The 11,166-nt window shown below is 41.8% G+C and overlaps 2 protein-coding genes across 2 annotated transcripts; one reads left to right on the top strand and one right to left on the bottom strand.

Moving 5' to 3' along the window:
• Window positions 1-334: 334 nt before the first annotated feature.
• On the bottom strand, window positions 335-2,783 carry MRPL18 (mitochondrial ribosomal protein L18). Its single transcript, XM_083830256.1, has 4 exons — window positions 2,432-2,783; window positions 1,836-2,016; window positions 788-1,022; window positions 335-537 (listed from the first exon to the last, which is right to left on the bottom strand). The coding sequence occupies exons 1-4, from the start codon at window positions 2,493-2,495 to the stop codon at window positions 466-468; spliced, it is 552 nt and encodes a 183-aa protein (XP_083686382.1). The 5' UTR covers window positions 2,496-2,783; the 3' UTR covers window positions 335-465.
• Window positions 2,784-2,934: 151 nt separating this feature from the next.
• On the top strand, window positions 2,935-11,117 carry TCP1 (t-complex 1). The gene is made up of 12 exons (XM_083830250.1): window positions 2,935-3,105; window positions 4,153-4,238; window positions 4,984-5,112; window positions 5,481-5,578; window positions 5,878-5,988; window positions 6,637-6,818; window positions 7,445-7,571; window positions 7,753-7,928; window positions 8,644-8,767; window positions 9,926-10,118; window positions 10,421-10,584; window positions 10,819-11,117. Exons 1-12 carry the CDS (start codon window positions 3,033-3,035, stop codon window positions 11,030-11,032), a joined length of 1,677 nt encoding a protein of 558 aa, XP_083686376.1. The 5' UTR covers window positions 2,935-3,032; the 3' UTR covers window positions 11,033-11,117.
• Window positions 11,118-11,166: the final 49 nt, after the last annotated feature.

Below are 11,166 nucleotides of genomic sequence, written 5' to 3'. Positions count from 1 at the left end.
GAATGCAAACTCTGTGTTCTTGTTGTTGTTGTTTTCTTGTTTGTTTTTTTACCAAGTTTAGCATGTAACTTTGTTACTGTACTAAACGCTCACCTGCTGCCTGTCTGCTAAATTAGGCTGACAGCATACAAGGACCACATATTTAACATTTCCACCGTTCAGGTGGAAACGACAAAAATGAAGTATTGAAAATTTGTTCAGAAGTTACTGAATTCCAAAATAAAATCTGGTATTTGAGTGACCGGCAGTAAGGTTGAACTATGAAAAGGGTTTATCCTAGCCTTAGAAGAAAGGTGTTGATAGTTTTGGAACCAAGAATATGACACAGTTCTATCCATTTAAAAATGTTTTATTAGTAGATGCTACGGTCCAGCTTTCTCCATTTCTGGACCTTCATTGTGCCTGTACATACACCTAAAGAAGTGATTTTTTTTTCCTTGGGAAGTTTTCCCGATGATCTCCATTTTACAGATAAATTCTTCGTGGCTCTTGCAGAACAACACCACCCTCTTTCATAGCTTTTTCAAACTCTTGAATCTTGTTGGAAAGAGAGAGAGACATGAATAAATACAGAGAAAAGCAGTCAGCACCAAAATATCTGCGGTGGGTCAGAGGCTAACAGCCTCACTGAAGCATAATGCCACGAATTAGAGCTCGTCAGGGTTACCATTTTGACTGTTGCAAGAAGATACAGTCAAGCCACATAAGAAAACTAATAGTGAGAAGAGTAAATTAATGCTTTAAAAGGTAAAAAAGGCAAAACAAGTATAAGGAGATGGGTACTTGCCGAGTCACAACGACGTTCCCAGGGAATAACAGCTTTGAAGTTCACAAAGTTGATTCCCGCTTCCAAGCAGCGCTGCGCCATTACACGGCCAAGGTTTTTGCACGCTGTTACCCCCTTAGGACTGTACAGGTGTCTCTTTATAGCCCACTCTCGAGTAGAGGCAGACACTACGACATCTCCGTTACAGCGCTCAACAAAGGCCTCTACGTAATGCTGCGTCCGCTCCAGCCGTAATCTGGGTGCAGGAAAGAAGCGACATGGGATATGACGTCCTTTCCAGGTCTACAAAGAGAACGCACTGAAATTCTTATGTTACTAGTTTTACGAAATAAAATTGAATGCAATGGAACTATTAATATAATTTCTTAATATCGCTTTTTTATCTATTTTTTTCTTATCTCATTAAGACATAAAATAGGAACCATTTTACCAGTTAACCAGAGGGAAATTCCGAGTGACTTTTGAGCAATTACATGCCCAGCCTGACACTCCTACACACCACCGTCACTTACACCAAAAACAAGCACTGTGCGCCTGTACAGGGTAGTACTGGTGATTGTGCAGGCAAACTGCTCCAGTCAAAAAATAACTTTAGGTTTGTCATATAGTCTTTTAAAGTCTCATGCTGATTTTGAATCCCCAGCTTTAAGTGTAGTTATTTTCCAGAAGACGCGTGCAGTGTTTTCTTAAAACAACAACAAAAAAAACAATCAAAAACCAAAAAAACTCCCACACACAACAGAGTCGATTATCACAAGTAGAAACCAATGCATGGCCAGCACAAGACTAGCAGAATCCTAAATTACACAGCAGTTGGTCAAGCAATGTTACTATCTTAACAGATGGAAAGATCCTTAAACATACACTAACTTTCACGTGATGCTAACTTTCATGTAACTCACTGAACATAACGGATCTGTTAACTGGGAAGGGGTCAACTGATTCAATAACCCAAAAAGTACATTTTGTAGAAATTTCACATGGTACATTTTTTTTAATTATTATTTCTTTTGGAGTCTTAATTCCTGCTAGTGACCTTCTGACTCACCTGTGCCAGAACTCACGCTTTGGCCACGTTGTCTTCCAGCCACGCTCCTTCCTAGCGAGTGCCAACTGCTCCAGGTTCCGAGGGTTCCTGTTAGTGAAGTCTGAGGCAACGACATCATTTTCCCTTGTGTCTACTTCAGTCTCTGTTTTGAGACTTGCTGTAGTTGACGCGAAACGAAAACCTTGAGGAAAATTAAAAAAAAAATAGATATAGCACAAACGGTAGAACAAATACAATACAAAATGATGATCAGAGCTCAACCTCATTCTCCGACTTGTGGATTGTAAACTAAAAATTAACGGTACATGACATTTCAAACGTGTTTTAAGACCCATGCATGATAATACAAATTCAAGCATACCTACAACATCCCTACCGTTAATCCTTTACAGAACGCTGAAAGTGAACTGCACAAGAAACCAGGAACACCACTCCCAAGTAAGTTATAAGTGTTGATCCTGCCTAGCTAATTGCCAATTACGCTATCACCGATTTGGCATTAGGCTTGCAGCGCCCACAGCCCGGGGCACGCCGCCCTAGGAGCGCCCCCCGTGGGGAAATCCCGGCCTGACGAGGCGCAGAAGGCCCGAGCTTACCCGCTCCGTGTGCCCGGAGCCTGCCGGCCGGCAGCAACAAGCAGCAGCGGCCGCTCAGCGCCATGGGGACGCGGTGCCCGCCGCGGCCTCGGGCAGCGCTCCGCTCCCCTCCCCTCCCCTCTGCTCTGCTCCGCTCAGGGGCGCCTGGGCGCCGCCATCTTGGGTGAGGCCGGCACCTGTCTCCGGAAGCCCAAGGGAACACTTCCGCCCGCACTTGGTGACGTCACGCGGGGCGACACCTCCTCAGCGGCTGCAAACCTGCCCCTACCGGGAGCCGCTGCGAGGAGCCAGCGCGCATGCGCGAGCGGCCCGCCCCTCCCCCCATCTTCTAGAACGTCCTAGAAGCCCCTCCGCCCCGCCCTCGGCCCGCCGCCTTTGTTCCACCGCGCGGCCCAATCGCGGCTCGAGGCTGCGCCGCGCCGCGCCCTGCGATTGGGCAGCCGGGGCGTGGCCCCGCCCCTCTGGCGAGAGGGCCCGCCCCCTTCCCCGCCGCCGCCCGCCGCGGGGGGGGTACCCAGCGTGCCCCGCGGCCCGGCGGCCATTCCGCGGCTCGGCGCGCCCCGTGCTGGCTGTGTGTCTGGCGCCGCGGCACGGCGCGAACATGGCGGCCATGGACGGGCCCCTGGCGGTCTTCGGAGAGCGGACCAGCGGCGACACCATCCGCACGCAGAACGGTAACGGCCGCCGCCTGCTCGGCGCGGGGAGCACAGCGGCGGGGAGCCGCGGGGAGGCGGCATGGTGCGGCCGCCATGTGCTTCACCGCCCTACGCGGGCCCTCAGGGCGGGCTGGGCCCCGCTGCGGCTTCGTGGCCAGTGGGCCTGGCTGGGGAAGGGGTGGGGGGAGCTCGGGGTCCGCAGCGCAGGGAAGTGACTTGCTTTGGAGAGAGGGGGCCGGCCCCAGATACGGTTCTCAAAGGCATCGCACGTTCTTTTGTGCTCTATCCGAAATCTGGGGGGAAGGCTGCGCATTCCGAGATGGTTCTGTGTTTCTAGGGTAAAAATAAAAGGAAGAAGTTGAAGACTTCTGATGATTGTGATAGTCATTCAATTCTAATGCCATATTCAGGACACTTAAAATCAGGATTACCTTAATCCATGGTTGATAATAACGATTTTGGCGATACAAAGGGTGGTTCCTTTCAGAAAGCTGCTGCTACCCTAAAAGGAAAGAAATAGCTGCATCATTTGAAGTTCAAAGTGAGGGTCTACGCGTTAGCTCTTCCCATTATACTGCCACTTTTTCAATTTCCAGATGAAGTGGCTATGCTTGTGGGATAGAGAAAAAAATGCCACGGTCTGAAGGAAAAGGTTGACTGTATCTTTTTCCTATATGAAGTTGGCAGAACATCCTTTAAACAAGGTGCTACATTAGCAGGTCATGTTTTGGCGACTAAAGAGCACTCATTTTTAACTTACAGAATTTAGTTAAAAACTAAGGATTTTGCTTTAGTCACAGAGCTAATTGAAGTAAAAAGACTTGTTATTAGTTGTTACATGGTGGTACCATTCATCTGTGTTTGCCTTGATACATGCTTCTCTACTTGCATTTTGTACTTCTGATAGCAGGAAGCCATTTCACAGCTTAGCTAGGCTAAAGCATAATTCTAAATAAGGTCACTTTAGTTTAAAAAAAGTCTTTGAAACACAGGTTCTTGGCACATCTTCTGTAAACCTGAATCATCAGAAAGGTTTTTGTTTTTTTTTTTCTTTCACTTACACAGTTACTGCAGCATCTGCTATTGCCAACATTGTGAAAAGTTCTCTTGGGCCAGTTGGTCTGGATAAGATGCTGGTGGATGATATTGGGGTAAGCAAGCTTCCGTGAATTGTAAAGTGCCAGGACGATTTGTATTATTAAGTGCTTCCAGCTAGTGTGTTTTACTGGTCTGGTTGATAATGCATGTACCTGCTTGGGTTTTGCGCGATGGTGAGAGGGAGTGGGAGCAGAACTTGGGGAAAATTGAGCATGCTAGCTGTTAGGTGTTTCATACTATGTTGCTTTTGTCATAGTTTATCTAGCACAGTTGTCTCCTTTCTCCATGTAAATTTTTGTCACCACTTAAGCATTGGTTGAAGTAAGGGGATGAATAACACCATTATAGTCAGGCCTCATGATGGTCTTGACTTGTTTATCATGATCTCTACATTATGAGAAATAACATAAAAACAAATTCAAGTAACGCTGCAGCAGTTTTTAAATAATAATCCGTATTTTGCGTTTATACTTAGAGCAAATCAAGGAAAGTTTATTTACGGACTGCTGTAATCAACTATTATATTAGAAGCTATTCACTACCTTACTACGAGCGTGGTGTGTGCAAAACATTTAATGAGTTTCTTTAACAAAGAATTTACTGATGAAAATAAAGTACAGATATTGCAGTGGTGTCACTGGCGCTCTTTTTAACCAAGAAGCAGTATTTTTTTGTAAATAATTATTTTATGGATAGTTGCAAAGAATAATTACTCTTCTATTTCATAAATACAATGAAAAACAACAGTAAAAGCTATAGATGTGTACTTTGTTATAACGTTTGCTTTCTAAAAACCAGGATGTGACCATTACTAATGATGGTGCAACCATTCTGAAACTGCTGGAAGTGGAACATCCTGCTGCAAAAGTCCTTTGTGAGCTGGCAGACCTACAAGACAAAGAAGTTGGTGACGGGACAACCTCAGTGGTATGTAAAAAGTTTTACACACAGATACACCAAAAGGCAGTGTTTCATGTTGACAATGCAGCTTTTGATTTATCTGTTACGAATCTTAATGCAGTGTGGATTAAGTATACAGAATGAAAAAACTTGGAGATGTCCAAACAGAGTTTTCTTACAGTAGGTTATATAATAAGATGGGGTGTGTGGTTTGTTTGTGTTAAGAGATACCAGTGTCCATACACATCTGGGGCTCTGGAGCGGAATTCACTCACTGCCGTTTTTTCGTCTTTTTTTTTTCCTTTCTGAAAGCCAGTGATTCTGCTTTTGAATACAATAAGTAGTTGTTTTGCTCATGTGGGATATCCGTATTTGATATTTGTATTTTCAAACAGGTAATCATTGCTGCAGAACTTCTAAAAAATGCAGATGAACTAGTCAAACAGAAAATTCATCCTACCTCCATTATTGGTGGATACCGACTTGCTTGCAAGTAAGAAACTGATACAATTGAAGTATTTTGCATTTTCAAGGTACAATAACTGCATGCTTTTTGTTTATTTCTGTATTTATGACTGCATTAATAAAGATTTCTTAGGTGCCAAGTAGATAAGTTTGTTCTTGTTTTTAGTTTTAATTTGGAACTCGTACAGTGTTGCATAAAAATGTCATCTTAATGTCCTGGAAGATGAATTTATCTGGTTCCTATGTTCACATTTGGAAGGCTGAGAAATGTGACTTTTCTCTTTTGTGGGAGTGGCATTCTTCACTAGTGTTTGTCTTATTCTACAGGGAAGCAGTTCGCTACATCAATGAAAATCTTACTATTAACACGGATGAATTGGGCAGGGAATGCCTAATTAATGCTGCTAAAACATCAATGTCCTCCAAGATTATAGGAATGTATCCTTTAACTTGATTAGTGGACTTCAGTAAGAGTGTTTTTTTCCACAGCTTGGGCAGCTAGGCTGGTTTCCTTTTGCAGCACTTCTTATAAAATGACTGATTGAATACTGTTCTCCCATTCTTAACAAGGGTGTGAGAAGCATTTCAGTCTGGCATGGAAAATATGTTCAGACCTTCACAAATTACCTGAACCTGGATAGGAACACCATAACGGGTTTATCAGTGTATTTGTTTGTTTCCTTACCACTAACGCACATTAGTGATTCAGGAAAAGGAATTGTGTGAATGGAAGAATGCATTACAGACAAGTACCCAGGGGAGTGAAACTGTAGGAAAGAAGGTTGCATTTTGGTAGCCACAGGAAAAAAAAAAGTCATCTTTGTGCTTATGAGGGGATGCAGACTGCCCATAGGGTAGGTGTTTTTATTCCAAAGGTGGGTAAAATGCAAGTATCTCAGTAGCCTGTCCTTTTTTTCTTATGAATGTTTCAGTTTTAAGAATTACAAATTCCTTTAAAGGAATAGTAAACTGTTTTACAGAAGAAAGGTAGCACTTCCATAGTGTGGTGTTTGTTTTTTCTCCCTCCGTTCCTTAAACATAGTATTAGTTTTCATCTTCGGTTTTGACCTTAACTTAGCGCTTCAGTGATGGTGATTTCTTTGCCAATATGGTGGTGGATGCTGCACAGGCAGTTAAATACACAGACCAGAAGGGTCAGGCTCGGTATCCAATCAACTCGGTTAATGTTTTGAAGGCACACGGCCGCAGCCAAAAAGAGAGCATTCTCGTGAATGGTTATGCTCTGAACTGCGTGGTGGGCTCACAGGGTAAGAACACACTGTTTCATAAAGTTCTTGTGTGAACTCACACCTCTTAGTCTTTTTGCATGGATGTGACTACTGAGTGTGTAAGTTGTAAAAATTGGGGTAGCCAGCTGTGGAATGATTAAGCAAGAACAACAACAAAAAAAAGCATTTCACCAGTGGTTCTCAGACTGGGGCTTGTTCACTAGTAGAGATCCCACAAATGTAAGTAACTGTAGCTTACCTTGATCAGTATTGGCATGGTAACGCTGCAGTCTTCTGGGCCATAAGCACCTCCCTTACGGGGCGCCAGTGTCAGTTTTACAGAGAACTGTTCTGTTTGTGATTAGGTAACTTGAAGAATGTGAAACTGGTAGGTCAGCTTTTCACAGTCATTAACATTTTGGGGATGTGAGTCCATAAAAAGGTAACAGGGTTATAGTAGAGACTTAAAAATGTATTTATCTCATTGAAAGTCTTATCAGTATTTTCCAATACTAGGGCAGAACTGGAGGCAGAAACAAACTGGTATTGAAAAACAGGTATCTGAAAAATGAAAGCATTAAATTTTATTCTCTAATGCTAGCTTGAGGATCTGCTAACCCAGTTTGACATCCTTTTTTTTTTTTTTGCTTACTCCCTCTCCTCAGGTATGACCAAGAGAATAGTTAACGCAAAGATCGCGTGCCTTGACTTCAGCCTGCAGAAAGCAAAAATGAAGCTTGGTGTGCAGGTTGTTATCTCGGACCCTGAGAAGCTGGACCAGATAAGACAGAGGTTTGTGGAAGCTTGACTGACTGAGCCAGCGGGGTTTCATAGGCTTGTTTGGTCTCTTCAGGTGGGGTGGCTTGATGTCATTTTGACTGAAGGCAAGAAGCAAAAACATTTTAAATGTTAACATTTCCCAAATATACCAAATATTAATTGTAAAAGTCTTTTATAACTTCTCTCCTTGCAGGGAATCAGATATTACAAAAGAAAGGATCCAGAAGATTTTGGCCACTGGTGCCAATGTTATTCTCACCACTGGAGGTATTGATGACATGTGTCTGAAATACTTCGTTGATGCTGGAGCCATGGCAGTACGAAGAGTTGTAAAAAAGGATCTTAAGCGGATTGCGAAGGCATCAGGAGGTATGTGTATATGGATTTTTTTAACATAAAAACTGCTGTTAAGGTATTAGGAACTGATTTTGAAAATACAGCTTGTTAACGTGCAGGCCATGCAAGTAGAGGATGAGTAGAGTTGAGCCACTCTTGTTAGTTTATAACTTCACTTTGCTTTTAAGTGAGCACTGTGTCAGAGTATTTGAGTACTGTAGGAGTTGACTGCTGAAAATTCACAGTGGGTGGCAAAAATGTTGCCTGGCATTGGAAAGATTTTTTTTTTCTGCAAGTGGAAACCAGAATCAGTACTAATTTAGAGGTCTTTGTTAAGCATACCTTCAAAATCCACTGTTTAGAGAGTTATTTTTGTGTTACATAACCTTGCATGGATAGGAATTCTTCATTTGTCTTAAACTAAAACGTTTTAAATACATAATGAAAATAAAATCTGTTCCCACACAGATTTTATCTGTTGAGCTTGAAATTTGCAAGAAAGCATTTTCATTGTGGTAAAGCACAGGAAGTTGAACTAGTTGTGGAAAAGTGGTATGAAAATGGAGTAAAACCAGTAATGTTGATTATAAACTGGAGAATATTGAGTTTGCTAACTGAGAATTAATTAATCTGCGTATTCTGCTTTTTTGTTTGATGTTGGGTTTTTTAACTGTATGTCCCTTCTGGGAAGTTTGCAAAGAACATTGGAACTGAATGCTAATTTCACTTCTTTGTTTGTCTGTTAAAGCAACTGTATGTTCAACCCTTGCAAACCTTGAAGGTGAGGAGAGTTTTGAGGCATTAATGCTGGGACAGGCAGAAGAGGTGATTCAAGAGCGCATCTGTGATGATGAGTTGATCTTAATCAAGAAGTAAGTACCCCATTTAAAATACTCAGTTTTGTGTACATTTGAGATAAAATCCCATTTATTTGCTTCTATGCTAAGTCAGTGGTATGAGTAGTTATACACATGGGAAAGAGCATATAAGTCCACTGCAAATCTACTAGTATTTCATCTCACCTGCTGGGGCTGGACAACTGTCTCATCAACCATAATGTATCAGTTAGATTGTAACAGTCAGATTGCTAGATAGGCCTTACTGAAAATTCTGTTGGTAAATTAAAAAAAAAAAAAACACTCTAAAATGTGTGCTAAAATGTAAGGAAATTCCTGGAGGCATTACAGCATTCACATCGTGTTCCTTTAGCTAGGTTTTAGCAGCATAGTCACCCTGGGTTCCCTTTACAGGCAGTGAAGGCAAGTAGGTTCTGGCTGAGTCATTTCATCTGATTAAGGAGGTACAAGCTGAATCTCATCCTTTATAAGGGAAGACAGTGTTCATTTGCACTGGTTTCATTGATTCAGTCATCCAGGTGGTAGTAGCAAATGGAGTACAGTTAAAAGGGTGTTATTTAGGGTTGTTCTAGGGTAGGAGGAGCAAAAACTGTTAAAAACCTGAGCAAAATCCTGGTCTGCAGGTTATTCTCCCTGCAAGTTTTAGCACACTGTTGCTGTCAACTACTGGAAGACTTGAGAATCATAGTTTCTTTCAGAAGGACATACTTGCATATTAACTTCTCCACTGCTTCTGGTATCCCTTACATGAGGGCTCATACTGTACTGCTAGCAGGCATGAGTTCACTCAGTGGCCACTTCGCTGTCTCCCTTCCATTCCGCAACTGTCCTGAGACTAAAACAACTAAATTGATAAAGTTTTCTATTTTTCCTGGTATTTAAATATATTCTCCAACTAATATGATGTAAAAATATCTCGTCTGTCATACTTTTCTCTTGTATCTTTCTCTAAAAGGCTAGAACTCAAATTAGGTTCTTACATAATAGAATTTAAAATAAATACTGACTTCCTATGTCACAGTGATGTATCCTCTGAGGAAGTGTGACATTCTTAAGATACTTCTTTCAAATGTTGGAAACGTGGCTCCACTGAACTTTTCTTATTTTTAGCAAGAAGAATTTGAATTCATATTCTGTCCAACAGAACTGACTTCTGATTGCTTTTTTCCATAGTACAAAGGCTCGTACTTCAGCATCAATTATTTTACGAGGTGCTAATGACTTCATGTGTGATGAAATGGAGCGGTCTATACATGATGCTCTCTGCGTGGTTAAGAGGGTGTTGGAATCCAAGTCTGTTGTTCCAGGTGGTGGTGCTGTAGAGGCAGCACTTTCCATATATCTTGAAAATTATGCAACCAGTATGGTAAGTCTTGCACAGAGAAGGAACAATTTCACTAGGACAGTGTGAATTCTGAAGTATTTTTCTTCTTCCAGAAGTCAGTTTCATGATTCGTGGAACTGTAATGATCTTACAGAACTGTAAGATGCCCTTTTTGGGGGGGGGGGGGGGTGTATGAATTACTCTCTCTGATAATTAGACTACATCTTTTTTTTTTTTTTGGCCTAAATATGTTTTGCCTATGAAAACTCCTACATACTATTGAAACTGTTTTTTCTTCATCTAGTGGTGCAGCAGTTGGTTTTTAAACTTCTTTCTCTTTATAGGGATCGCGTGAACAACTTGCAATAGCAGAATTTGCAAGATCCCTCTTAATAATTCCAAATACATTGGCAGTAAACGCTGCTCAAGATGCAACAGATCTTGTGGCGAAGTTAAGAGCATTCCATAATGAGGCTCAAGTTAACCCTGATCGCAAAAATCTGAAATGGCAAGTATCAGAAGTCTTCAAAGTGAAATGTGTTGGTGACTTGGATGTAAAATTGTTGTGCTGGCTTACTGAGGCATGATTTGCTTCTGAAAAAGGTGTAGGTTAACTCTGAAACCTTCCCCCTCTGTCCTTCAGTATTACATGTGTGTCACTGAGACCTAGAATTAAATGAGACACTCCAAACTTATTTTCACTCTTTCTACCTCTCCTTCTGATGATAATTCTTCTTTCTAGGATTGGTCTCGACTTGGTCAATGGAAAACCTCGCGATAACAAACAAGCCGGTGTCTTTGAGCCAACCATGGTCAAAACTAAGAGCCTAAAGTTTGCAACAGAAGCTGCAATTACTATTCTTCGAATTGATGATCTTATCAAACTGCACCCTGAAACTAAAGAAGACAGAGGGTGCTATGAGGATGCAGTTCACTCTGGAGCACTTGAAGAATAACTTAGGTTTTATTTATGTTTGTCTAAATTACACTTCCCACTCTTGTACGTACAATGTTAATAAAACAAGTGGTTGAATGCTGCTATTTTTTTGTGAACAAATTCATTTTCAGCAGTGAGAGGGAGGCTGGTCCA

The sequence above is a fragment of the Anser anser genome, assembly GCF_964211835.1.
Source record: "Anser anser genome assembly, chromosome: 3".
Taxonomy (NCBI): domain Eukaryota; kingdom Metazoa; phylum Chordata; class Aves; order Anseriformes; family Anatidae; genus Anser; species Anser anser.
This window is presented reverse-complemented; position numbering and strand designations above follow the sequence as displayed.

What these genes read in the sequence shown, in the direction of transcription:
- MRPL18 (XM_083830256.1), bottom strand. Translation starts at nt 2,495, where the DNA reads ATGGCGCTGAGCGGCCGCTGCTGCTTGTTGCTGCCGGCCGGCAGGCTC. An exon ending in GCTCCGGGCACACGGAGCGG is followed by an intron (nt 2,017 to 2,431) that starts GTAAGCTCGGGC and finishes ATTTTCCTCAAG; the next exon opens with GTTTTCGTTTCGCGTCAACT. An exon ending in AAGCGTGAGTTCTGGCACAG is followed by an intron (nt 1,023 to 1,835) that starts GTGAGTCAGAAG and finishes TCCTGCACCCAG; the next exon opens with ATTACGGCTGGAGCGGACGC.
- TCP1 (XM_083830250.1), top strand. Translation starts at nt 3,033, where the DNA reads ATGGCGGCCATGGACGGGCCCCTGGCGGTCTTCGGAGAGCGGACCAGC. An exon ending in GGATACCGACTTGCTTGCAA is followed by an intron (nt 5,579 to 5,877) that starts GTAAGAAACTGA and finishes CTTATTCTACAG; the next exon opens with GGAAGCAGTTCGCTACATCA. An exon ending in GATCGCAAAAATCTGAAATG is followed by an intron (nt 10,585 to 10,818) that starts GCAAGTATCAGA and finishes TCTTCTTTCTAG; the next exon opens with GATTGGTCTCGACTTGGTCA.